At 48.5% G+C, this 24,300-nt stretch overlaps 1 protein-coding gene across 3 annotated transcripts in view; it reads left to right on the top strand.

Annotated features, from left to right (window-relative positions):
- Window positions 1–24,300, top strand: part of BRMS1 (BRMS1 transcriptional repressor and anoikis regulator) — a 69,280-nt gene that overhangs the window by 21,262 nt on the left and 23,718 nt on the right. For all 3 annotated transcript variants that reach the window (XM_033954428.1, XM_033954430.1, XM_033954429.1), the window contains one exon: window positions 10,182–10,309. In XM_033954428.1, the coding sequence (XP_033810319.1) occupies window positions 10,182–10,309 (128 nt within the window). The remainder of the gene's footprint in view (window positions 1–10,181; window positions 10,310–24,300) is intronic.

Below are 24,300 nucleotides of genomic sequence, written 5' to 3' on the forward strand. Positions count from 1 at the left end.
AGGTATGGCAGGGTCCCCTGTTGGGGCACAGAGTCCCTTAGGGCCGCTGGGGATTTTTCCCCCTGAATTTATGTTAGCACTTTGTAAAGCTTATGTGCTGGCGGCTGGAGGTTCCGTGTTCACTCCAAGGGGGGGGGGGGGGAGTTTGCTTGTGACATCTTCCCTGGTGCAGCCCCAGGTAGTGGTGGTTTTGCTCCCTCTACTCCTCTCTCATCCAAGCGCCCGAGGGTTTCTTGGGATGAGGATTTTTACCCAGAGGAGCAAGATGTTATTGATGAGAACCTGGACACTTGGGGAGATTTCCAGGATCCTCTTGGGGGTCGGATGCCGCCAGCGAGGGATTCGAGACGCCCCCTGCTGGCGAAGATGTGTCTGTGGTGCGCATTTTTCAGTGGGAAGAGCTTCATGAGATAATTCTTCAGTTTGCTTTGGTATTGCACTTTGAGGACACCGTGTCGGAGCCCCCACGTACAGTGGATCCCTTGGTTAAGGGAATCCGCTCTGCTTCCCGCTCTTTTCCTATGCATCAGGATATTTGGGACATTACACTCGCACAGTGGCAGGTACCGGAAGCTCCCTTCATTTTGCGTGCTCCATAGTCCATCTGTATCCCATTCCTGAAGGGGATAGGGACACTGAAGTCGCCTGTGGTGGATGGTGGTCTCGGCCATCTCTAAGCGGCATACCCTGCCTGTTGAGGGCAGTGCGGCCTTGAAGGACCCTGAAGAGCGTAAGTTGGAGTTTTGATGTGACAGCTCTGGCAGTCCAGGCGGCGATGTGTGACGGGCTTGTGGCTCAGGCGTGTTTTTGCTGGGCCAAGCATATGCTTGACAGTAAATCTGAGGATTGGGAATTGCTAAAGCGCGAAGTGGCAAAGATTGAATTGGGTGCTTCTTATCTTTCAGATGCCAGGTATGATCTCTTGCAAGCTTCGTTCATGTCGTTGGCTTTTGCAGTGGCAGCTCGCTGTACCTTGTGGCTTTGTGCTTGGTCGGCAGATTCAGCGTCCAAAGCTAAGTTGACTAGGTTTCTCTTTAAGGGATATTTCTTATATGGTGAGGACCTGGACAAGTTGGTTCAGATTCTCACTGATTCTAAAGTGCCTCATTTGCTTGAGGAGAGGCCTAGGCTGCTGGCTCGAGGTGATGCTGCTCGTGGGTGTGGGCGTGATTTCCGCCACTTCCACCCTGATTGAGGGACTGCTTCTTTTCAGTCTCCTGAGCTCTCTAGAGGCAGGTTCTTCTAGTGCAAGCAGTCCTTTCATGGGGCCCGCTGGGGTGCGGGTAGTGCCCCCACCGGGTCCCCTGCCGCCTATCCTGCCCAATGACTCCTTGCTGGCACTTGTTTTGGTTCCGGTGGGCACCCAGCTGCAGGATTTTTATCCGAAATGGGCAGACATCACGTCCGATCAGTGGGTTCTGGAGGTGATTCGGGATGGCTGTTCTCTGGAGTTTGCCCGTTCCTTGCCAGATCGTTTTCTTGCTTTCCCCGCGCAGATGGCATGGAAGCAGCAGGCCTTTCGCCAGACCCTTCAAAGAATGTTGGATCTCCATGCGGTGCATAAGAACATAAGAATTGCCGCTGCTGGGTCAGACCAGTGGTCCATCGTGCCCAGCAGTCCGCTCATGCGGTGGCACGCAGGTCTAAGACCAGTGCTCTAAATGAGTCCAGCCTCACTTGCATACGTTCCAGTTTAGCAGAAATTTATCCAACTTTGTCTTGAATTTCTGGAGGGTGGTTCCAGTTCCCCCGCAGGAGTGGGGCACAGGTTGGTACTCTATTTACTTTATGGTGCCAAAGAAAGAAGGACCTTTTGGCCCATCCTAGATTTGAAGGGGCCTAGATGCTCTGGTTCAACCATGACCAACGGAGGGGCTGTTGTATGTGTTCACTCTGTGGCCATTAGTGGACAGAGTTCTTCTCTGCATAGTTCGACAACCCGGCCTTGTGGTTCTGGTAGCTCCAGATTGGCCCAGGCGGCTGTGGTACACGGATCTGGTGAGGCATCTGGTGGAGGATCTTCTTCCTCTGCCTCTCTTGGATGACCTTCTGACTCAGGGTCCCATTGCAATGTTCGATCCGGGTCCCTTCTGTCTTGCGGCTTGGCTCTTGAAAGAGATCACCTAGGTAAGAAGGGGTATTCAGATAAAGTGATCTCAACTCTCTTGGGGTACTGGAGGCTTTCCACTTCTCAGGCTTATGTGAGGGTTTGGCTTATATTTGAGGAGTGGTGTACTGGAGTGGTCTCTTTTTGCGCTTCCTTGCCTACCATCTTAGAGTTCTTGCAGGATGGCCTGGACAGGGGACTGGCTTGGTCTTCTCTCCGGGTTCAGCTTGCGACCTTGTCAGCCTTTCGTGGGTTGTTGAAAGGTCAGCGTTTGACTGCCATTCCTGATGTGATTCGCTTCTTGCAGGCGGCCAAAGTGCTCAAGCCTCCCATATGATCCTCTGTTCCATCTTGGGATCTGAATCTGGTTCTGTCAGTTCTAGTGCACCCACCTTTTGAACCATTGGGCGCCTGCTCTTTGAAGGACCTTACTATTAAAGTGGTCACCTTGGTGGCCTTTACTTTTGCTAGACGTGTTCCTGAGCTACAGGCTTTCTCTTGTAGGGCTCCCTGCCAAAGGTAGTTTCTCCTTTTCATGTCAATCAGACAGTGGTCCTCCCGGTGTTGGGTAGCCGGAAGGGCTCTTACGAGCAGAGACAGTTGCGATGTCGGTTGGATCCTTCGCTCTTATGTGCAGAGGACCCAGGAGATCAGGAAATCAGATCATTTCTTTGTCCTACTCACAGGCCCTTTTAAGGGGGATGGCGCTTCTAAGGCTACTATTGCGCGTTGGATCAAGGAGACTATTGCTTCCGCTTATCTTCTGAAGAAAAAGTCTGTTCCAGAATTTCTCAAGGCTCATTCCACTAGGGATCAGGCAGCTTATTGGACTGTTCTTGGCTATTCGGCAGATTGGATTGCTAGGGGGGAGTTTATCCTGATATACAAGTTTGTTCTCAGTCTCCACCTGCTGGAAGCAGTGAGGTATATAGCCCATTCATAAGGACTATACCAGTCTTCAGGCTAACAGAAAGAAAATTAGCAGGTAAGAACCTAATTTCTCCTTTACCTTTGTTGCCTGGAGATTTATTTTTTCCATCAAGTTGGTCCCAGTTTCTCTTTTTTCCACTTTTCTGTCTTCTGCAAATTCTTCTGTTGCTGTCCATTGGTTCCTCCTACCATAGTCCAGCATGTCTCCCTTTCTCCCATTGTACAGCATCCTCACTCCCTTCTGTCCTGGATCAATCTTCCTCTTTTTCTCTTCCCCACTCCTGAACAGCATTTCTTCCTCTTTGCTCCACCTCCATGTGCAACAAGTCTCCCCCTCTCTCTCACTGTCCACCATCTCTTTATCTATACTCATTCTCTCCCTTGCTGCAAAGGAAGTGGGGAAAGAGAGAGAGAGGAATCCAGGGTGCATCTCTCCCACCCCCTCTATTGCCATATTTAACATTTCTCCCTCTCTTATCCCCCGGATCATGTGCAGCATCTTTCACTCCTGCCCACTAGCCCCATGCTCAATATTTCTTCTTCTATCACCCCTCCCCTGCACCATATCACTCCTCTCCATCTATTCCCTTCACCACTATGTCCAACATTTCTTCCTCTTACAACCCTTTCAAACTGTCTCACTGTTCCCTCTCCACCACCATATCCAACATTTTTCGCTCTCATCTTTCTCTTCCCCATGCATCTGTACCTCACTCCTCTCCCTCCCTATGCCCAAAACATCTTTCTTCCATTCCCCATCTGCACCATCTCTCTTTCACTCTCACTTACTCAAGCCCAATGATTCTCCCTTTCTATTCCATCCCCCACCTCAGCATCTCTTTCCCTCCCTCCCTCCCTCTATGTCTGAAGTACATGCCCCCTTCATATCTCCCTTTTCTGTCTGAAGTTCATGCCCCCTCCCTTCCTTCTGTGTTCTAATTTATGCCCTCCTTCCAGCCTTTGTCCCAAGTTCATGCCCCTCCCATGTCCCAACGTGCACCCTCCTCTATTCCAAGTTCATGCCCCCTCTTCCTTCCTTGGTCCAACATGCACGCGCATTTTGTGGCCCAACTAGTTTGATGCCCCCCTCCCACAAGACTAAACAGAAGCCATCTAGGTCAGCCGCCTCCTTGCCTTCCAACCACACTTCTTCGTAGGGCCAAGGGCCCTGCATGCTACATCGGAAGCCTTCTCTCTGACATTAGAAACATAGAAACAAGCGGCAGAAAAGGGCTATAGCCCACCAAGTCTGCCCATTCCATGTATCCCCCCCCCCCTGAGTTTACTCACTTAAAGATCCCACGTGAGTATCCCATTTTCTCTTAAAATCCGTCACGCTGCTGGCCTTTATCACCTGGAGTGGGAGTCTGTTCTAGAGAGTTGCGCGGGGACAGAAATCCCACCCGTCCCCACCCGTCCCCGCCAAAGTCCCACCCGTCCCCACCCGTCCCCGTGAGGACTCCCACCCGTCCCCACCCGTCCCCGCGAGGAATCCCTCCATCCCCACCCGTCCCCGCGAGGAATCCCTCTGTCCCCGCCCGTCCCCGCGAGGAATCCCCTACGTCCCCGCGAGGAATCCCCTACGTCCCCGCCCATCCCTATAAACTACAGAAATAGTTATTTCATTTAATTATGCTACTGAATTAAAGGCTCTGGTAGAAACCCATTTAAAAATAAGCAAAAAGACTTTATTAATTTGGAAATATTAATTGGGAAGAATACATACTTTGTAAATGGGTTTCTACCAGAGCCTCTAATGTTTATAAATTTTTATCAACACAACTAATATACTACTTTATCCTTAAGCAAAAAAAAAAAAGAATTTTTTTTCCTACCTTTGTTGCCTGGTTTCTGCTTTCTTCATATTCTCATTCAATTCCTTCCATCCACTGCCTCTCTTCTCTCTGTGTCTTCCATTTGCTCTGTTACTGTGCCTCTCCCTTTCTCCCCCATCCCAAATTGGTCTGGCACCCATCTTTTTCCTTCCACTCCCCCCATAGTCTGGCACCTCTGTCTTCTTCCCTGCCAGGGTCTTCTCCCCATTCCCTCTTCCCCATTTCCTTCCAGTGTCCTTCTCCCCCACCATCTTCCCCATGTCCTGTCAGGCAGCATCCTTCTCCCCCCTCTGCCTTTCCCATGTCCTTTCAGCGTCCTTCTCCCCCCTCTGTCTTCCCCATGTCCTTTCAGCGGCCTTCTCCCCCCCTCTGTCTTCCCCATATCCTTTCAGCAGCCTTCTCCCCCCCTGTTTTCCCCATTTCCTTTCAGTGGCCTTCTCCACCCCTGTTTTCCCCATGTCCTTTCAGTGGCATTCTCCACCCCTTTGTCTTCCCCAGTGCTTTCAGGGTCCTTCACCCCCCTCTGTCTTCCACATGTGCTTTCAGCATCCTTTCCCCCCTCCTCCCGTTTACCCCATGTCCTTTCAGCGTCCTTCTCCCTTTGTCTTCCCCAGTGCTTTCAGCGGCCTTCTCCCCCCTTAGCGTCTTTTCTTCTCCATTCCACCTTTCCTCCCTCCCTGCCTCCACCTTTGTGGCGCTTTTGCACCCGACTGACAACAGAACAGGCCCGGTCGGACAAATCTCCCTGTCCTGTAGCCGCGAATCTAAATTACTTTCTTACAGCAGCTGGAGTATTGAAGCTGCTGTAAGAGGTAATTTAGATTCGCGGCTACAGGGCAGGGAGGTTTGTCGGCCGGGCCTGTTGTCGGTCGATTGGGGGACCTGACCAGCTGTGCACATTCTTCGGGGCGGACCGCCCCCTCCCCCCTCTTTCGTTCGCCATTGCCTTCTTCCTACCTGCCCTGCCGCACACAGCCGACCGGAAGTCTTCCTGATGTCAGCGCTGACGTCGGAGGAAGGGAGGGCTTTGCTTAAGCCCTCCCTCCGACGTCAGCGCTGACATCGGGAAGACTTCCGTTCGGCTGTGTGCTGCGACAGTGCAGGTAAGGAGGAGAAGACTACCCTCGCGGCTCGAATGCAGTGCACTGCGATCCAACCCCGCAGGAACCCCGCGACCCTCGGAGGCGTCCCCACGGGATCCCCGTGACCCTAGGGGGCGTCCCCATGGGATCCCCGCGACCCTAGGGGGCGTCCCCACGGGATCCCCGTGACCCAAAGGGGGAACCCGCGGGATCCCCGCGGGTCCCGCGGGATTCCCGTCATCCCCGTTCCCGTGCAGCTCTCTAGTCTGTTCCAATGATCCACAACTCTCTCGGTGAAGAAATACTTCCTGAAGTCGCCACGAAACTTCCCTCCCCTGATTTTCAGCGGATGCCCTCTGGTGGTCGAGGGTCCCATGAGCCGGAAGATATCATCTTCTGACTCGATGCGTCCCGTGATATACTTATACGTTTCAATCATATCTCCCCGTTCTCTTCTTTCCTCAAGTGAGTACAGTCGCAATTTCTTTAGTCTTTCTTCATACGTGAGATCCTTGAGCCCCAAGACCATCCTGGTGGCTGTTCGCTGTACCGACTCGATTCTCAGCACGTCCTTTCGGTAGTGAGGTCTCCAAAACTGAACGCAGTACTCTAAGTGAGGCCTCACCATGGCTCTGTACAACGGCATCACAACTTCAGGTCTCCTGCTGACGAAACCTCTGCGTATACACCCCATCATTTGTCTTGCCCTGGAGGAAGCCTTCTCCACTTGATTGGCAACCTTCATGTCCTCGCTAATGATCACTCCTAGGTCGCGTTCCGCTGTGGTCCTAACCAAGGTCTCACCATTTAGTACATAAGTTCTATGTGGGTTACTCTTTCCCAGGTGCATTACCTTGCATTTTTTAGCATTGAAGCCAAGCTGCCAAGTAGTTGACCATTTTTCCAGCAGCAGTAGATCGTGTGTCATATTATCAGGTAATAAGCTTCTGCCTACTATGTTGCAAAGTTTGGCGTCGTCGGCGAACAACGATACCTTTCCCCTAAGTCCTTGCGTCATATCTCTTATGAATAGTTTGAATAGAATCGGACCCAGGACCGAGCCCTGCGGCACTCCACTTATCACGTCCGATGCTTCAGATGGAGTACCATTCACCACTACCCTCTGATGTCTGCCGCTCAGCCAATCCCCAACCCATGTAGTTAGAGTGTCTCCTAATCCTATCGATTTTAGCTTGTTCAGTAATCTTCGATGAGGGACGCTATCAAATGCTTTACTGAAGTCCAAATACACTACGTCCAGTGACTCTCCTGCATCCAGTTGTCTAGTAACCCAGTCAAAAAAGCTAATCAGATTAGATTGGCAGGATCTACCTTGGGTGAACCCGTGTTGGTGTGGATCACGCAGTTTTTCTTCGTCTAGGATTGTGTCAATATTCTGTTTGATCAGTGTTTCCATGAGTTTACACACTATAGACGTGAGACTCACTGGTCTGTAGTTTGCTGTTTCTGTCCTGCAGCCCTTTTTGTGGAGTGGGATTACGTTGGCGGTTTTCCAGTCCAAGGGGACCCTTCCTGTGCTTAGGGAAAGATTGAAAAGAACAGATAATGGTTCTGCCAGGACTTCCCTTAACTCCCTGAGCATTCTGGGATGCAGGTTATCTGGTCCCATGGCTTTGTTTACTTTGAGTCTTGATAGTTCGTCGTAGACGCTACTGGGTGTAAATTCATAATCTTGAAACGGGTCTTTCTGGTTATCTCCCGTCTGTAGCTGTGGACCAACTCCCGGCGCTTCTCGGGTGAATACTGAACAGAAGTATTGGTTTAGCAGTTCTGCCTTCTCAGAATCTGATTCCGCAAAATTACCGTCCGATTGCTTCAGGCGTACTATCCCATCTTTGTTTCTTTTCCTGTCACTAATATAGCTGAAGAAAGATTTATCCCCTTTCTTAATTTTCTGTGCTAGCTCTTCCTCCATTCGGAGTTTGGCCTCTCTGACTGCTGTTTTGACAGCTTTAGATCTGTCTAGGTAGTCCTCCTTCGCCCCCTCCCTGCCTAGATGTTTGTAGGTGATAAATGCGTCTTTTTTCTGTTTAACTAGGTCTGAAATTTCTTTACTGAACCATTGGGGTCTTTTGTTTCTCCTGCGTTTACTTACTGTCTTTATGTATCGGTCTGTTGCTTCGTGTAGTATGGATTTCAGAGACGACCACATATCCTCCATGTTGTCAGATTTTGCTTGTTTATGTAGCTCCCGATGGACATAATCTCCCATGCGGTTGAAGTTTGTACCTCTAAAGTTGAGAACCCTTGTTGCTGTGGTTGTCTTAGGGAAACCTTTCTTAAGGTTGAGCCATACCATATTATGGTCGCTGGAGGCCAGTGTGTCTCCTACTGAGACTTCCGTGACGCTATCTCCATTGGTGAGGACCAGGTCTAGTAATGCCTGATCCCTGATGGGCTCCAACACCAATTGCTTGAGACGTGCACCCTTTATGGAGTTCAATATTCTTTTGCTGCTACCCGTAGTCGCGGAGAGTGTGTTCCAATCTGCATCTGGCATGTTGAAGTCTCCTAGCATTACTGAGTCTCCGCGCAGCGTGATGTTCTCTATGTCCTTGATTAATTCCATGTCTTTGTCCTCCTGTTGCCTGGGAGGTCTATATATCACACCAAGGTATAGGCATTTTTCTTTCCCTCTGGCCAGGTTCACCCAGAGGGATTCCCCGGTGTATCTAATATCTGTGATTCTGGTGGTTTTGATGCTTTCCTTAGTGTATAGCGCTACTCCTCCTCCCAATTTTCCCACTCGGTCGCAACGAAGTAGGTTGTACCCTGGTATAACCATATCCCACCCATGCGATTCCGTGAACCAGGTTTCGGATATCGCTATCACGTCAAGATCGGCATTTGTTATCTCAGTCTCTAATTCTAGAATTTTATTGCCCAAGCTGTGTGCATTAACATACATAGCCCTCCATATCTGTGAAGAGATTCCTTTGTGAGTTAGTGTGGCTCCTAATTTATCAGTGATCTTTCTCCCTGAAATGTTTTGTGTATCCTTGGTACTTACCTTAGACTTTGTAGTGTGAATGCCACTTGCCTCTTCAGGGTGGTTTCTTACTGCTCTGGGATATAAGTATGTACCCTCCCCCAACTTACCTAGTTTAAAGCTCTGATGTCAGAGAGAAGGTTCTGGGTCAGCAACTGACAGCATGCTTGGAGCGCTACACGTGGCTTGGTAGAGGGGCGAATTCAGCTGGAGGGCAGGAAAGGAGGCGCACAGGTATTGGAGCCCTGTGGGAACCCCCCACAGGATCCCCACGACTCGAGGGAGGAATCCCATGGCTTCAGCAGGATTCCTGTCATCCCCGTTTCCGTGCAGCGCTCTACTTTTCAGGTAGTTTCTTGTGATAAGAGTTTGTAAATCTGTTAGTTAGCTCTGTCTCTTACCAACAATTCAGGAAATTATTGAAAACCTACTTATTTAAGAATTTTTTTGTAATGTCTTGGTCATTTGTTTTTATTGTTACCGTTTCAATTTTCTTTTGTAAACTGCATGGAACTCCTAAGGTAATGCAGTATATAAATACATTTTTATGTTATGTTATATCCTTTTTGTTTGAAGGATTCAGTCAAGATTTTGAGGTGTTTATCTCTGCAAAATGCAAAAATGTGACGAAGGATGCTATGTTAGAGAGACAGACTAAATGCTTAAGACGAGATTGAATCTACATAGACACCACATCAAAAACTATAGTGCTATTCAGAGTGGCATTTCTGTAGGACATTTTGCCTGACCAGAGCACTGTTAATGACTTTGTAGTGGGAATACTAAAAGGAAACTTCAAAACCATCCAGCAACGTAAAACCTTTGAAAAAAAGAAGAAATATTTTGGCAACCACCAAACAGGACTTAAAGATCTGGGTTTCCTATCACATTATGAATCATAAAATATTACTTCTTTATCACCCAACCATCTCTTTCTGTTTCTTACCCCCTTCCCCACTCCTAATTTCTCCCTATGACTGTCATTAGAATGCTTTTATGTTCTGAATGGTCATTTGCTCATTTCTGAATTTCTGATCTGAAGAAGGGTTACCTTTGAAAGATAATTAAAATGTGTATTAAGTTCAATTTAAAAAAAAAAAAATCTTGTTTTGTCTTTTCTTTTTATTACTAATAAACTTGGAAACTTGCAGTTGCATCCTGTGACCAGCAGAGGGGGGTTCTCCCTTTTGATTTCCTCCTCTCTTTTCATCCCCCAGGCTATTTAAGGAGAGGCTAAGCCAGGTGAAAGCCAAGTTGGAGGAAGTGGCCACAGGAAAGGCAACTGAGTACATTGATCCCCTGGCAGTCCTTCAGAATAATATGAAGATCCGTATTGAGGTGGCAGGTAAGGGATGAATGAGCCAATGGTGGTGGCCTATCGCAGGTTTCTAGTAAGTTGTTTCTATGATTTTTCTGTCCCTACAAATAGTTTTGCTTTGTCCCTTTTCTGGCTCTTCTCTGTCAGCCTAATTTGGCTTCCCTCTGCCATACTCTCTTTCCCCCTCTATTTTCTCCTACACCATTAACTTCTCGCTGCTGCTACTACTACTACTACTATTATTTCTAGAGTGCTACCAGGCGTACGCAGTACTGTACAGAGTCACAAAGGAGATAGTCCCTGCTCAAATGAGTTTACAATCTAAACAATCACGATGAATAATGGGGTGCCAGGGTAGGGATTACAGTTAGAGGGGATGGTTTAACTGCTGACTAGGGTGGTGAGCAGAGGGGAGTAGGATAATGAGTTGAAGGCTGTCTCAAAAAGGTGGATTTTCAGCCTATTTTTGAACAAGGGAAGGGGCTTGGTGGATGGACTTGGGTAGTTTATTCCAGGCATACAAGGTGGTGAGATGAAAGGAATACAGTTTGGAATTGGAAGTGGAGGAGAAGGGGTACAGATAAAGGCAATTTGTCTGAGGAATGGCATTCTCGGGGAGGTATATACGAGGAGAGACACTGAGGGGACTGCAGAATGAACACATTTGTAGGTTAGTAATAGGAGTTTGGACTGTATGCGAAGGCGGATAGGAAGCCAGTGAAGTGATTTTGAGGAGAGGGGTGAGGTGAGTGTAGCAATGTTGGCAGAAAATAAGTCGTGCAGCATGGAACTCCTAAGGTACTGCAGTACATAAATACATTTTTATGTCAAGATTTTGAGGTGTTTATCTCTGACTGTTGGGTCAGAGCAGTTGGGGTGGTATCAGGTTGCCTGGCTGTTAAAAATTGATTTTTTATTTTTTATTTTTTTGTGGTATGTGAAGGGTGGAAGCTAGAATTGTGGAGATAGCTGCATCTGTCCGCTGGTTTCTCATATATAGATGTTTTATAGGAAGCCAGTAAAGTGATTTTGAGGAGAGGGGTGAGGTGAGTGTAGTGAGGTTGGCAGAAAAGGTTGTGCAGCAGAATTTTGTACGATTGCACGGGGAGAGGCGGTTCAGCAGGAAACCTGTTAGAAGTAGTTTGCAGTAGTGTAAATATGAGGTTATGAGAGTGTGGACAAGGGTTTGGGTAGTGTGTTCAGAGAGGAAGAGGCAAATTTTGGTGATGTAGACATAGAAGTGACAGGGAATGGGTAGAAAATGAGAGGTTGGAGTCAAAGAAGACTCTCAAGGTTATGAGCAGAGGAGATAGGAACAATAACAGAGAAGTCTCTTCATCGGGAACCTCTCTGAATAATTCCAGGCTAAGGCATATATTCTCCTCCCTGCCTGAGTCCTGCCCCCATGATTCAGCACAGTTAATCCACCTCTTCTAAGGTGGCTCAGCTCTGAGCTGTAGAGCTTGGTGCACTCTTAACTCCTGTAGTTCACCTGGGCCAGTGCCCCCTGCTGCCCAACGGTACAACTGTAGCCCTGGTGAGGGGAAATCCCTCAATAACATATTTTTAATTGCACAATTAAAATTTTAATCAAAACGCAACCCTAAATACAACCATTTAGGGAAGAAGTTCATGTGGAACGAATAGATCTTACCACTTATAGAAAAGGGCAGCACCAACCAAGTCTCTAGCTGTCTCTTAGTATCTTTCAAAAGCTTAGGCACATTTAAAAATAGACTCTTGAGTGTCCATCAGAAGCTGAACATCCAGATATCTAAAGAAGGTATTCGCCCAATGTTAGTGGGAAGGACAGTCTCCATTCCATAGAGAAGTGTGGCTGCCATAGCCTCCAGTTTGGCAGGGTTCATCTTAAGCCTCCAAAATCACCAAATTCCTGAAAACTTTCTACAAATACCAACGAAGAACAATGAGGTTCAATGATGTGCACCAACAGATCATTTGCAAATGCAACAATTTTGAAGCTGGGATCACCAAGTTGGCAGCTCTCTCTCATGGAGGAGAGTCAAGATGGCGGCGGCATGAGAAGCCGCGGGGAACACGGACTTGACAGTGTCTGACGTTTCTCTTCATAACAACAGAAAAAAAAAAGAATTGGGAGCTGATGCCTCGCAGCGTTGTTAGTGATTCCTCTTGAGCCTGGGAAGTATTTTGGGCTCATTTCTTTATCCGGATTGTGGTGGCGTCTCTAAACTATGCCGTACACGAAGAGGAAAGGGGTGGTTAGAGCTGCATCCCTGCCAGCACTTACCTCCACCCCGGTACAGCAGACTGTTGACTGCTTCTTCACGGCTTTACCTGTAGCAGCGCGTTATTCCAGAAAAGTGAACCTGGCCTTGGGAAGTGGTATTAGAGAGCCTTTCTCCCCAATGGGAATGGAAATATCTTTGTCTCCTCTGGTGCCCTTTGAGCTCCCATGTCCAGCTACTACAGGCACGCTGGAGCAGGAGACCTGTGAAACCGGAAGGACTTCTAAGGGGTCTCCCAGCAGGGGCACAGCAGCTGAAACAGTAGTACTGGGAAGTTCAGCTGATGGATCAGGAGGATTACCTGCACCCATGGAGACTTCATTGAAAGACATCTGGCTGCTCCTTCAACGGATGGAAATTTCCTCAACAAAATCTACTTCGGAGGTATCAAAGATTTCATCGCAATTAAATACTTTGACTAAATCAGTAGATTCAATGAAAAAAGATTTCTCTGACCAAGCCAAGCAAAACTCAGGAGAACATACAAAGTCTACAGCAGTTTAAGTTGGCAACAATTAAGGACAGTATTTCCATTCATTGAAAATTGGAATACATTGAGAACTTTAATTGTAGGTTAAACCTTCGTCTCTTGAATTTTCCTGTTTCAGGTATTATGCCTATTGATCTTTTTAAGAGATATCTTATTGAAAATCTAAATATTCCTTCAAACAATATTCCACCAATTAATAGGATTTATTACTTGCCAAATAAAAATATTTCCTATGCAAAGACTGGAAATGCCAAACAGATCCTGGTAATATAACTGCACTATTAGAACAAACTATTACAGCTGAAATGGAAAGAACCACTCTTCTGGTATCCTTTGTTTTTGAGCAGGACATCAATATGATTTTAAAGTTATACTTTAAATATACTCAAAAACTATTCAGAGATCAAAAAGTTTGGATATATCCCGATGTTTCAAAAATAACTCGAGCGAAGGAAAGATTTCCTTTCTTTACGACAAGATACAATTAAATTGGATGCTACGTTCTTCTTAGCGTATCCCTGTAAATGCTTGGTAAGGTACTTGGGAATCAAATATACCTTTTTTTTCCCTGGAACAACTTAAGGAATTTCTGAATGTCAATAGAATCATCAAGTATTGATTAAGAACATAAGAAGTTGCCGCTGCTGGGTCAGACCAGTGGTCCATCGTGCCCAGCAGTCTGCTTCCACGGCGGCCCCCAGGTCAAAGACCAGTGCCCTGAGACCAGCCCTACTTGCATACGTTCCGGTTCAGCAGGAACTTGTCTAACTTTGTCTTGGAGGGTGTTTTCCCCTATATCAGCCTCCAGAAGAGCATTCCAGTTTTCCACCACTCTCTGGGTGAAGAAGAACTTCCTTACATTTGTACGGAATCTATCCCCTTTTAACTTTAGAGAGTGCCCTCTTGTTCTCCCTACCTTGGAGAGGGTGAACAACCTGCCTTTATCTACTAAGTCTATTCCCTTCAGTATCTTGAATGTTTCTATCATGTCCCCTCTGTCTCCTCTTTTCAAGGGAGAAGAGGCCCAGTTTTTCTAATCTCTCACTGTACGGCAACTCCTCCAGCCCCTGTATCATTTTAGTCGCTCTTCTCTGGACCCTTTCGAGTAGTACCGTGTCTTTCTTCAGGAAGGGTTTTTGATTATTATTAGCAGCTGTCTTCATATTAGGCTTTTTTCTTTAAAATTATTACCTTTACTGTCTTCAAATTTAAAAGTTGACTCTCTTTGCGTGGTGGTCTAAGAAAAGATATGGATTTTTCTTTATTAGGAAGGTTGTGTTTTCTCCCTTATTGTTTTTATGTAGTAAGATGTATTCTTGTAGTGTTATGTGAAAACTTTATAAATAAAGAAAGAAAAGGGATCACCAAGTTGTACTGCCATTATAGCAGGGTTTGACTGAATTTCCCGTATCAAAGGTTCTCCTAGGACAAGTAGGATGAGTCAGCCACATATGGGTGTTGTCTCAACACCTCCCAATTTGCGGATAAGCTCTCCAATAGCTCAGAGAGATTTTTTTTTTTTTTTTCTCTGAGCACGTGCAGTGCCCGGGCCCCACTGGGCATGCCTGAGCCCTACCCATTTCCCCCTGCTTCCCCCTAATCCCCAGTCTTTAGTTTCCACCCGTTCCCATCGGTCGGATTTTTCTACAGCTCTCCATTACAACTTTTCTACTCATCAACTTGAAGATGCCTGAATCATCTAAAGAAACAACTGGGATGCAGGAGGAGGATGAACACACTGGATCCTCATGAATTGTGCGCCCACTGATTGGATCCGGCGCTCGAGGTTTCCGTGTGGCTTGCATTGTGCGCACATGTCACCACATGCACGCAAGCTAAGGAAGAGGGCACTGAGAGACTTCATGAAGAGAAGTGAGGCCCGAGAATCTTCCTCCAGCAGCCATCCTCATCGGAGCGTAGCAGCGGGGGATCCACAGACGAATCCGGTGAGGAGCCTCCAGGACATCCTGGCTCAGTCAACCCCCCCCCCCCCCCCCCCCCGACTGCAACTTGCCCGGTTGAGAAATCTCTCCCAGAGGTCCTGCATGCTGTCGCTAGCCGCCAGCCCCTGCAGGAAGCCGATAGGAGTCTCACCAGACCGAGAGATCTTTCCAGGAGTTCCTGCATGTTGCTGCTTACAGCCAGCCTTTGCAGGGCATGAAGAGAAGTGAGGCCCGAGAATCTTCCTCCAGCAGCCATCCTCATCAGAATGCAGCAGCGGGGGATCCACAAGCTACAGTGGCAAGGAGCCACCAGGATGCCTTGGCTCAGCTAATCCCCCCGCCTGCACTTGGCCCGGTAGAGAAATATCTCCCGGAGTCCCTGCATGTTGCCGCTTAGAACCAGCCTCTGCAGGGCAGCCGATAGGAGTCTCGCCAGACCGAGAGGTCTCTCCAGGAATCCCTACAACCATCCTCTGCAGGGCAGCCGATAGGAGTCTTGCATGCTGCTGCGAAAATCCACAGCCTCTGTAAGCAACAGATCGGGGCTTTCACCCTCCAGACGGCATGCTGCCTCTTACAGCCAGCCTCTGCAGGGAGCCGATTGGGGTTCAAAGGTAAGTCCTATCTGCTTGTTTTTGGGAAAACCTCTGATAATCTGTTGCAGCCCCGAGGGCTCTGCCCCACCCTCCTCCCAATCTGAATTTAAGGAGAAAGAATCTCCCATGCTTCTTTCCCTTGGAGGGGACCTGCAGACCTCTCCCCCCAGTAGGAGACATGCTGCCCCAGAGTTCAGCTTATAAAGGACATGCTGAAAAAAAACAAAAAAAAAACTCGATGTTTCTTTCCCTCTTGGGGTCCTGTAGAGTCTACAATTCACACCTTTCCCACCCCGCCCCCCTCCCCCTCTCATGTTGGGAACGAGGAGTCTGCCTTTCTCAGCAGGGTGCTGATATCTTCAGAGATGCAGTCCAGTATTCCAGACCCAGGCTAAAGTCACATTCACCATTTCTTTAAACTTACTAAAAGGAAGCCTCAGCCCCACCACTCCACTGCTAAATTAGTGTTTCATTGCGGGAAGAATTATGTGAGAACTCATCATTGGCTGCCTGTAGCGTTATTATCAAAAAAAAATTTTCATCCAAGACGTATTTATAATAAATATGTAGTATTTTAAAGAGACTTTTAAAGCTTGTACTTAGCTTGTTCAATCAGCCAACGTCCGGGAGTGAAACCCGACATGCATGTTTCGCACTATAAAAGTGCTGTATCAAGGGTCTCCCTGCAATATATGAGAAAAAGGGCCGTTAAAATTAAACATAACCCCCTCTCCCCCCTTATTATAACATTCTTACCATATAGACAACTTGCTCAATACCCACCAAGAACGCCCGTGTCATCCGACTCCACCAATTTTAAGTGAGAAAGATGGCCGCGGCGTCTCGGCTGCGAGTTTAAATAACCCTCCCTACATAATCAAAAAGGTTACCACCCCCTAAATCCTATTGGTCCGGTCTCATCCAATGAGTGAAACCCACTCGATTTCTCCGTTTAAACCCCGTGGCTCTACTGTGTCTAGCATAAAAATATGCCTCTGTTCACATTCATTAAGTTTAAAAGGATCTTTTTCCCCATCCCTCCCAACAACCCTATGAATGACTCGCCAACGGATCTGATCTATTGTATGATGATACGCTAACCAATGTGCCACTAAGGGGGCTTGAATAACAGAGTTGATAATACGGGACTTATGTTCGGTGAGCCTAACCCGATTCGCTCTGCTTGTTCTGCCAATATAAATCAGCTCACAGGGACAGACGATAGCGTACACCACATCTTGTGTCGCACAATTAGTGTCCGATCTCGAAACCAAAGTAATGTCCCTCCCTGGAACCTTCCAACTCCCCCCTTCAATAGTTGAAGTGCACCATTGGCACCTGCCATATTTTCTATGGGAACCCTCCTGATTTCCACCGACCTTACCATAAAGCAAACGATTGCATTTTTGCCCTAATGTCATGCCCCTTGAGTAGGCCACCCTGGGAAACTCCCTCAACGCCTGGTGAGCTTGTACTATATGCCAATGGCGTTTCATCATTGTTACGAGCAGATTTGCTGCTCTTGAAAAAGGAAGTACACAAGTGAGAATGTCTCCCTTGAGTTCCTGAGACGTCCCAAACTCTTGTAAAAGAAGCTCCCGGTTGGCAAATTTAGCTCTCAAATAAGCCTGCCTTATAGATCTTTCAGGGAGGGTTATTTAAACTCGCAGCCGAGACGCCGCGGCCATCTTTCTCACTTAAAATTGGTGGAGTCGGATGACACGGGCGTTCTTGGTGGGTATTGAGCAAGTTGTCTATATGGTAAGAATGTTATAATAAGGGGGGAGAGGGGGTTATGTTTAATTTTAACGGCCCTTTTTCTCATATATTGCAGGGAGACCCTTGATACAGCACTTTTATAGTGCGAAACATGCATGTCGGGTTTTACTCCCGGACGTTGGCTGATTGAACAAGCTAAGTACAAGCTTTAAAAGTCTCTTTAAAATACTACACATTTATTATAAATACGTCTTGGATGAAAATTTTTTTTGATAATAACGCTACAGGCAGCCAATGATGAGTTCTCACATAATTCTTCCCGCAATGAAACACTAATTTAGCGGTGGAGTGGTGGGGCTGAGGCTTCCTTTTAGTAAGTTTAAAGAAATGGTGAATGTGACTTTAGCCTGGGTCTGGAATACTGGACTGGAATTCATGCTGGAGTGACTAGGGCTATAAATATTAGTAGTAAGATTTATTGCCATTCTTTTGTGATCTTCAGAGATGCGGCATGTCAGACCATGCCTCTCCAAAGGTGGGGGTTTGAAACTCATCAGTCTAAAAAGCTGTTTGCTCGTCATAAAACCTAGGCAGAGTGCTTTTCCAGCTAGCATGAGGGACTCTACTATTCATGATTTCTATAGCACTGAAAGGCATATGCAGCGCTGTACAGTTTAATATACAATAGGCAGTACAGCAGCAGAAGCCCACTCAAGAGGCATTATCACTCCTCTTTCTCTGCCTCCAGGCACAGTGGGAAACGCAGCCAGTAGCACTGGCACAGATGAAGGGGTGCATCCTGCCCCCTCTCTGCAGGCTCTCCCCCCCTCTCAAGAAGGACAGAGAAGGGCGGTGGGGTACATGGAACCACCCAACCAGTCAAGTGGAGCAGCACATGAACCTGCGAACCACCAGGGGTGGGACCAGCAGCCACAGTTAATCCTCCTGCTGACCCACTGCTCTCTCAGCGGGCTACACTCCCCACTATGTCCCCCTTTAGAGGGAGCCACGCACAACAACATGGCGCGGTTCAGCGGCATGCCATGCACCCAAGCAACGGAGGAACAAGGTACACACCAGCCTCCAGCCAGGCCCCGAGTCACCACCCACAAAAATAAATAAATATTTACTTAAAAAAAAAAAACCCCCCCACAAACGAGGACTCACCCCTAGTCCCTCCAGAAACTCACAGCCTTTCTCAAGATCCACGTGGGTGGACAACAAGTACCCAAGACAGAGTACTACAAGGCCTGAACTACCAGTACCAGTACTTCACGCAGGCAGTGGCGATTCCAGTCCACAAGAACCTCCTGGACTGCAGAGACAAGATTTGGCTGACTCCCTCCTCAGGGCAACCAACATCAAGGAGACTGGGATTGAAGTACCAGATCTTTCCAGCCCAGGGATTCGACAACCCGCAGCAGCCATACATGGACATTGCGGTAGCTTAAGAGAAACAGGGCAGCACGACCCCCCCCCCCTCCAACCCCCGTCAGGGAAGGACCTGAAAAACCCTGGTTTCCACGGGGAAAAAGACCTTCGAGGGCGCAATGCTGAGCGCACGAATTGCTGCGCTCTAGTTCCAGATGCGGCTTTATCAGAAGGCCAGTGAGAGGAAATAAATAAATAAAATAAAATAGAGACTCCAGCTCACAACTGAGCCAGTCCACACTGGCAGCAGTCTGTGCCCCAGCGCTCGCAACAGTAACATAACTGCTACGCAAACAAGCACCGCCCGAGGGGCAGGGGCATCCAAGGGCAGCCCTCTCCCCAAGACAAAAACAGAACCTTGACCACCCTCCGGCCCAGCAGGATCAGATTGTCTGCGAAGGCTTGGCCCAGGATCACCATCAACCAGTGGGCCCTCAGCATCATCAAGCAGGGATTCTGAATTCGTCTCCACTCCCGCCCCCCCCCCCCCCCCCGAGTGGGCGGGGCACCCTCCATCTGACGACCCAACTTTCCTGCAGCAAGGAGAGGACCTGCTTCGGCAGAATCAATAGAGGCGGTGACGAACAGAGGAGATCACCAAGGGGTTTCTACTCCAGGAACCCCCGCGTCACTATGGACAAGGATAACGCTCGTTCCTGGATCTCTGTAAGCTCAACAGATGCATACACAAGGTCCAGATGCACTCTCTGGGTACAGTCTTGGCCCTGTTACAGCCCGAGTATTGGCTAGTATCCCATGCACCCAGCCCACAGGAGGCATCGTCGCTTCTAAAGCCAAGACAGACGCCTCCAGTACAAGGTCCTGCCCCTTGGACTCTCAACGGCTCCAAGAGCGTTCACAAAGTGCGTGGCAGTGGCACATCCTCGCCTTCAAGGGGTGCGTGTCCTATCTTATCTCGACAGCTGGCAACCCCATCAACCACCATAACCCTCCTCCAAGAACTGGGGTTCCTCATCAACTACATGAAATCCCACCTGATACCCACCCAGGGGATATCGTTCATCTGGGCAGTCATCAACACCACGCAGACCAAGGCCGTCCTACGAGACTACCAGATCGACGCCATGACATCTCTGGCCCAGTGCATCCCTGCCAGCAGCTCATCGTCAGCACGCTCTGGTCTTTGTTGTGCAGCACACCAGACTACTCATGTGATCCCTGAAAGGGCACCTCAGACGTCACTGGGACCAGTGTACCCAACCTCTGACCACCCACCTACTGGAGCTCAGGGCCTTAGGGAATGCCCTCAAAACCTTCAAACAGGCAGGGCAGTCCTCACCCTAACAGAAAACCAGGTGGCCTTGCACTATATCAACAAACAAGGAGGGACAGGGTCAACCTCGTTATGCAAGGAAGCTTGCCACATGTGGGAGTTCTCCAACTCCATTCAATGCCCCATCCAGGCAACTTACCTCCTGTGGGAGCAGAACGACCTGGCAGAAAGACTCAGCCACCAGCTGGATCCCGATAAGTGGTGTCTCAATCCAGCGGCGATGAAGAAGATCTTCATCACCTGGGGCACACCGAGCATCGACCTGTTTGCAACCGAACCACACTCAAAATACTCGATCTTCTGCGCAAAGAAATCAACCCATCGCCGTCTCAGCCCCGACGGTCTGTCTGTGAGTTGGAACACCCTAAGTCCTGCAGAAGATTCTTCAGGACAGAGCAACGGTGATCATGATTGCCCTGTTCGGGCTCATGCAACCATGGTTCCCGTTCTGGCAAGGGATAGCGGTTCACCCACCTCATTACACAACGCGGGAACCTTACCCTCCACCACGACCTGCATTCCTTAGCCCTGACCGCATGGATGATGAGAGGATGAACCTACCACAAGACGTGGAGCACACTCATGGCAGCCAGAAGACCTTCAACCAGAAAACGCTATGGGTTGAAAGGGAGAAGGTTCCGCTACCAGTGCACAGACACGCAGCGAGACCCCTACAACTGCCCCATACCGGACATCCTGCAGTACATACTGAGCTTATCTCAGGGGGACCTAAAACCCACTTCCATCAAGGTCCACCTAAGTGCAATCACGGCATACCACGCTGGCCTAGACAGCAAACCAGTGTCGAGGCATCCAGTAATCACAAAATTTCATGAAGGGACTGTCCAATCTGCACCCACCGGCCAGACCATCACCGCCCGGATGGGACCTCAACTTGGTGCCGCATCATCTCACCTCGACCCCTTCAAACCTTTGGGGAAGGCAGATCCCGTATTCCTGGCTGGGAAAACCCTGACCATCGTGTCTACCGACACACTCCCTCATGAGAACAGGGTGGTACCCAGAACTCACCCCCGATTCTTGCCGAAGGTGGCTTCAGCGTGCCTCCCGGCACTCTACATCTCCCCACAGGGAGGCACACTGCCACCTCAGCAACACCTCCTGGACTGTGTGCGGGCCCTGACTATGCAGCAGATTAGACAAGCCTCAATTGTTCGTCTCCTACGACCAAAACAGACCAGGACTTCCGGCCACCAAACAAAGGCGCTCGCGCTGGATATAAGAGTGCATCCCCTTCACCTATAGAAAGCGCAGCATCAACCGCAGGTGGGAGCCAACGCCCACCAGCGCAGAACCTTAGCCAACACAACGGCACATCTGCACCACACACCAATAGGGGATAGGATGGAGCCACTTGGTCCTCCATGCACACCTTCACCAAGCACTACTGCCTCGACATAGCATTCCATGCTCCAAATGCATTCGGCCGAGCAGTCTTGGAAGTGGCTCTTCCCTCCCGGGAGGGACAGCAACCACTAGCACAGCCTTGACAAACACTGATCAAGTAGGGTGTTATAAATATCGACAAACACTGTTCAAGTAGAGTGTTATAGATATTGATTAAGTAGGTCTTTCAGCACTCCTCCTAGACTGAATGTGGAATAGGCAAGTATGAATTCTCACATGCAAGTACGATTTGTCACTGTTGACCAGTTGGTTTCTCACTGTTCATTGATTGTCATTGACCAGTTCATGTTCTGTGAGTATTATTGCTCAGTTAACACAGCACTTTATCTAAAACCTTGTTTCCACAACTTTACCTGCTTTGCCTGATTACCCTGCCCGGCTCGGCCTCCACAGCCAGGCGAGGGATGCACAAAGCGCTAAGGCGCAGGTCCAGTCGGTACATCCCTCGGCTAGGGAGTCACCCATATGTGGCTGACTCATCCTGCTTGTCCTAGGAGAAAGTGTAGTTACTTACCTGTAACGTAGGTTCTCCGTGGACAGCAGGATAGTCAGCCACACAACCCACCCGCCTCCCCATATGGCCGACCCGGCCACAGCTGGGGATTAGGGGGAAGCAGGGGGAAATGGGTAGGGCTCGGGCATGCCCAGTGGGGCCCGGGCACTGCACGTGCTCGGAGAAAAAAAAAAAAAATCTCTCTGAGCTATTGGAGAGCTTATCCGCAAATTGGGAGGTGTTGGGACAACACCCATATGTGGCTGACTATCCTGCTGTCCACGGAGAACCTACGTTACAGGTAAGTAACTACACTGTCTATTGTAAGCACACAAAGCAGAGGGGAGAGGGTACCAATCCATATAGGGAATGGGAAAGAAAAAATACCATTTGCCCAAACCACTGAAGCTTCTCCCTTTTTTCAGGTGCATATGATTGTTTTTTGAACAAAAGAACATAAGAATTTCCGCCGCTGGGTCAGACCAGTGGTCCATTGTGCCTAGCAGTCTGCTCACGCGGCTGCCCTCTGATCAAAGATCAGTGCCCTAACTGAATCTAGCCCTACCTGTGTACGTTCTGGTTCAGCAGGAACTTATCTAACTTTGTCTTGAATCCCTGGAGGGTGTTTTCCCCTATGACAGACTCCGGAAGAGCGTTCAGGTTTTCTACCACTCTCTGGGTGAAGAAGAACTTCCTTACATTCGTACGGAATCTAACCCTTTCAATTTTAGAGAGTGCCCTCTCGTTCTCCCTACCTTGGAGAGGGTGAACAACCTGTCCTTATGTACTAAGTCTATTCCCTTCAGTACCTTGAATGTTTCGATCATGTCCCCTCTCAATCTCCTCTGTTCGAGGGAGAAAAAGCCCAGTTTCTCTAATCTTTCACTGTACGGCAACTCCTCCAGCCCCTTAACCATCTTAGTCGCTCTTCTCTGGACCCTTTCAAGTAGTACCGTGTCCTTCTTCAAGTACGGTGACCAGTGCTGGACGCAGTACTCCAGGTGAGGGCACACAATGGCCCGGTACAGCGGCATGATAACCTTCTCCGATCTGTTTGTGATCCCCCTTCTTTATCATTCCCAGCATTCTGTTTGTCGTTTTCGCCGCCACCGCACATTGCGTGGATGGCTTCATTGACTTGTCGATCATAACTCCCAAGTCTCTTTCCTGGGAGGTCTCTCCAAGTACCGCCCCGGACATCCTGTATTCATGTATGAGGTTTTTGTTATCTACTTGCATCACTTTACACTTATCCACATTGAACCTCATCTGCCATGTTGATGCCCATTCCTTGAGCCTGATTATGTCACGTTGCAGATCTTCGCAATCCCCTTGTGTCTTCACTATTCTGAATAACTTCGTATCGTCCACAAATTTAATCACCTCACTCGTCGTACCAATGTCCAGGTTGTTGAAGAGCACGGGTCCAAGCACCGAGCCCTGCGGCACCCCACTAGTGATGCTCTTCCAGTCCGAGTATATTGGCTATTAGTTGAAGCAGTTCAGCTATGGTCCCTTTCAGTTCCTTGATGACCCTCAGATGGATACCATCCAGTCCCGTGGATTTATCACTCTTAAGCCTATCAATCTGCTTACACATCTCCTCTAGACTGACTGTCAATCCTGTCAGCTTTCCGTCTTCATTTCCAGCATATAGCCTGATGGGTTCCGGTATGCTGTGTAGATCTTCAGTAAATACAGACACAAACAATGTGTTCAGTTTGTCGGCGATTGCTTTGTCCTCCTTTAGTGCTGCCTTTATTCCATGGTCATCCAGTGGTCCCACTGCTTCCTTCATGGGTCGTTTCCCCTTAATATTTCGAAAGAACGGCTTGAAGTTCTTTGCTTCCTTGGCTATTTTTTCCTTGTAGTCTCTTTTGGCCCCTTTTACTGCCTTATGGCACCTGCGTTGATGTTGTTTGTGCTTGTTCCAGTTTTCGTCCGTTTTTGACCTTTTCCATTCCTTAAACAAAGTTTTCTTGTCTCTGATCGCTTCCTTCACCTCTACAGTGAGCCATGCCAGTTCTTTGTTCTTTTTCCTCTTTAATCCCTTGTTGATATGCAGTATATATAGATTTTGCGCCTCGGTGACTGTGTCCTTAAAAAGGGACCAAGCTTGCTCTAGCGTGTTTACAGTGCTTATTCTCTTCTTAATCTTCTTCCCTACCATGAGTCTCATCCCTTCGTAATTCCCTTTTCGGAAGTTCAGTGCCATGGCTGTCGTTTTGGACCGATGTTTCTCCCCTGTGTCCAGATCGAAGCGGATCATATTGTGATCGCTGTTTCCCAGCGTCCCTTCTATTTCTACATCTTGCGCCGGTCCTCGCAGGCTATTTAGAATTAAGTCCAGAATATAA

This window comes from Geotrypetes seraphini, chromosome 8, assembly GCF_902459505.1.
Source record: "Geotrypetes seraphini chromosome 8, aGeoSer1.1, whole genome shotgun sequence".
Classification (NCBI taxonomy): Eukaryota; Metazoa; Chordata; class Amphibia; order Gymnophiona; family Dermophiidae; genus Geotrypetes; species Geotrypetes seraphini.